This window comes from Mizuhopecten yessoensis, unplaced genomic scaffold (assembly GCF_002113885.1).
Source record: "Mizuhopecten yessoensis strain PY_sf001 unplaced genomic scaffold, ASM211388v2 scaffold1707, whole genome shotgun sequence".
Classification (NCBI taxonomy): Eukaryota; Metazoa; Mollusca; class Bivalvia; order Pectinida; family Pectinidae; genus Mizuhopecten; species Mizuhopecten yessoensis.
In genome coordinates this window covers 4,151-7,772 of record NW_018404181.1, presented here as the reverse complement: position 1 = coordinate 7,772, position 3,622 = coordinate 4,151, and the positions used below count along the sequence as shown (strand labels likewise).

General features: G+C 37.4%; 1 protein-coding gene across 1 annotated transcript in view; it reads left to right on the top strand.

Moving 5' to 3' along the window:
• Window positions 1–3,605, top strand: part of LOC110466787 (tudor domain-containing protein 7A-like) — a 39,199-nt gene extending 35,594 nt beyond the window's left edge. Inside the window, exons 17-20 of the mRNA XM_021523548.1 lie at window positions 765–852; window positions 2,323–2,448; window positions 2,661–2,764; window positions 3,432–3,605. Coding sequence (XP_021379223.1) covers window positions 765–852; window positions 2,323–2,448; window positions 2,661–2,764; window positions 3,432–3,605 — 492 coding nt within the window. The remainder of the gene's footprint in view (window positions 1–764; window positions 853–2,322; window positions 2,449–2,660; window positions 2,765–3,431) is intronic.
• Window positions 3,606–3,622: the final 17 nt, after the last annotated feature.

The following is a 3,622-nucleotide window of genomic DNA, read 5'->3' as shown; positions in this document are numbered from 1 at the left end:
ATGAGATAAGAAACAGAATCAATGAGATAAGAGACAGAATCAATGAGATAAGAAACAGAATCGATGTGATAAGAAACAGAATCGATGAGATAAGAAGCAGAATCAATGAGATAAGAAACAGAATCAATGAGATAAGAGACAGAATCAATGAGATAAGACACAGAATCGATGGGATAAGAAACACAATCAATGAGATAAGACACAGAATCAATCAGATAAGAAACAGAATCAATGAGATAAGAAACAGAATCGATGAGATAAGACACAGAATCGATGAGATAAGAAACAGAATCAATGAGATAAGAAGCAGAATCGATGAGATAAGACACAGAATCGATGAGATAAGAAGCAGAATCGATGAGATAAGAAACAGAATCAATGAGATAAGAAACAGAATCGATGAGATAAGAAACAGAATCAATGAGATAAGAAACAGAATCAATGAGATAAGAAACAGAATCGATGAGATAAGAAACAGAATCAATGAGATAAGAAACAGAATCAATGAGATAAGAGACAGAATCAATGAGATAAGAACAGTCAAAGAGGTTATGGATACATTTTAAAAGGAAAACAGTGCCAAAATATTTCCGTCGAAAGGTGAAAAGAGAACAGAACAGTGAAATATATTTTAAGCTGTGTATTCTAACTATAAAACTATTTTGTAAATATAGTACAATACAATATAGTACAATATAGTACAAACTATCAATAATGTTTTAGCTGTAAGCTAGATTACAGGCTGGGAACTCTTGTTGTTACAGGGTGAGACCTGGTCGGAGGAGTCACAGAAGAAGTTCCTGGAGCTGACTCAGGAGGAGGCTCTCCTTGCTCTCACCCATGGCTTCACAGGTACTAGTTTTATCATTAACTACTCACCCACGGCTTCACAGGTACTAGTTTTATCATTAACTACTCACCCACAGCTTCACAGGTACTAGTTTTATCATTAACTACTCACCCACAGCTTCACAGGTACTAGTTTTATCATTAACTACTCACCCACAGCTTCACAGGTACTAGTTTTATCATTAACTACTCACCCACAGCTTCACAGGTACTAGTTTTATCATTAACTACTCACCCACAGCTTCACAGGTACTAGTTTTATCATTAACTACTCACCCACAGCTTCACAGGTACTAGTTTTATCATTAACTACTCACCCACAGCTTCACAGGTACTAGTTTTATCATTAACTACTCACCCACAGCTTCACAGGTACTAGTTTTATCATTAACTACTCACCCACAGCTTCACAGGTACTAGTTTTATCATTAACTACTCACCCACAGCTTCACAGGTACTAGTTTTATCATTAACTACTCACCCACAGCTTCACAGGTACTAGTTTTATCATTAACTACTCACCCACAGCTTCACAGGTACTAGTTTTATCATTAACTACTCACCCACGGCTTCACAGGTACTAGTTTTATCATTAACTACTCTATACTGGGACATTTTAGCTGCAGTTTACCCTTTGCCTTTTTTTCACTTCTATGAACAATGAACAGAGCCACAGTCATTCTCAGGAAAAATTACTCGGTTAACTATATTGTTGGCTATGGATAGCAGAGGCAATGATTTGGTTTATCAGGGCACAGCTGCAGTGTGGAAGATCTAGTAAAATCTCATTAAGGGTCACCTTCAAGCAACCTTTGCATTAGCCAATCAGGTAACAGCATACACTTTTCCATAAAAAAATGATGAAATTCTGTCAGAACAGACTTATCCCACTTAAAAGCGGAGAGGTGCCAAATGTTGATTACAAATTGGTGGGAATATTTGTGTAGTTGGTGTGTTTTCTTTGTTCTGGTCATGTTGTAGTTAAAATGTTTAATAACCTAAAACTAAAATTAAATGATGACAGGCTTTGAGCTAGGTCGACCTCTGAAACACCTCTTGATGGGATATTGTTTGATCTTTGAGTTGCAGCACCGCACTGTGTTGTATCTTTGAGCAAGATACTTTACATCACTTGTTTCAGTCTACTCAGCTATAAATGAGTACATGGTTGGGCATTGCTAGAATTGTAGAATGATGGCTGTGAGCACGGAAATAGCAGCACCGGCTGTATGCTCCCGATGGAGTTGAGAAAGATATTGGCTAGTTGCAAAGGCCTTATAACCACGGATACAAATTTGTGAACCACTTTGAGACGACCTACGAACTAGACTGATAAAGCCATATATAAGAACCACAAATTATTTTTAATATTATTATCTTCCACACGATATTTCAATAATCGGGAGTGAAATGAGATGTGACTTTCAACTGCTTGTTCAGATAATACCCATCCTTTCCATTACGGTGTTACAGAAGAGGGAGTTTGTGAGGTGGAGCTTTTCTACTCCGACCCCGAAAAAACGGTCAGCATTAACCAGATCATGGTGGAGTCCGGCCTGGTGGCCAGCATTGACCGGTCCGTACCTAGTATAGAGCCAGGTGAGTGTCCTGTCTGTCCAGACTGACCAGTTTGACCCTATATTGGAAATCTAGTGTGTACCCAGTGTGTCAAAGTGACCAGTACAACCCTTGTGTTGAGTGTCCAGTCTGTCAGACTGACCAATCTCTATTACAACAATACCTCAAATAAACAAATGTTTCAGGGAAGTTAATTTTTTTACTGATTAATTTTGTTGTGATTTTGATTTTAGATGTGCTGGTGATCCCCGACATCAGCCAGTTAGACGTGTACGTGTCGTTTGTTAACTCCAGTACAGACTCGGTGATGTTACGACTTGTTGGAGAAGACTACAGTGTAAGTAACCATGGTTACTTTTTCTCTATGTCCATGCAAATAGTGGAAGTCGTGACTACAGATCTCTGGTCCAGTGCCGTGTCTACTAATTAGTTATATTTACATGTCCACTGCACGTTCCTCTATAAGCATTACCATTGCATTTATAGGGCTATGAATGCAATTGGATCAGTGTCATTTTGAAGTTTCTCCTCCCGCCTCAATTAACACGAGACAACCGTTATATGAGAAAATTTTGATGACGTTTGGCTGTTCCAGGAATCTAAGGAAAATTTCTCAGTAATCAACGAGATTTTTCACCATTGTGACACATAATAATAATATGTTGAGGATTTTTGGACCTCTAAAATCTATAAACATTTATACAGCATCTGTAGGTGTGTTTATGGATTTAAATTATCAGTAGTACTAATACAACTGTTTGACAAAATGCCCTTTAAAAAAAAAACTAAAGAAAGAATAATGCATTATCAAAATTAATTGAATGATAAACTACTTCTATGAGTACAGTGTTTTGTCACGATAATAACTTAATAACTGGGGTAAAAAAATATTGGGGGGGAAAAGAAGTCATTAAAATTGAGAGTTCAGTTGATATATTTTTTAACAAAGGGCAATGACATGTTTTACATAACTGTTTCTATTTATTAACCATTTTGTGCAATAGGAAAAGTTGGATGAACTAGAAACCAAGATGGAGGTAGCCTTCCATGACGCTCCTGATGATGGGTCGGTAAATGAGGGCTGTGTTTATGTGGCATATGTAGATGGTCTGTACCATCGTATTCGTGTCCTGGAAAACCAAGGTAAAAAGGTGAGCAAATTACAGCCAACATATTAGTGAGGAATAATATAGAC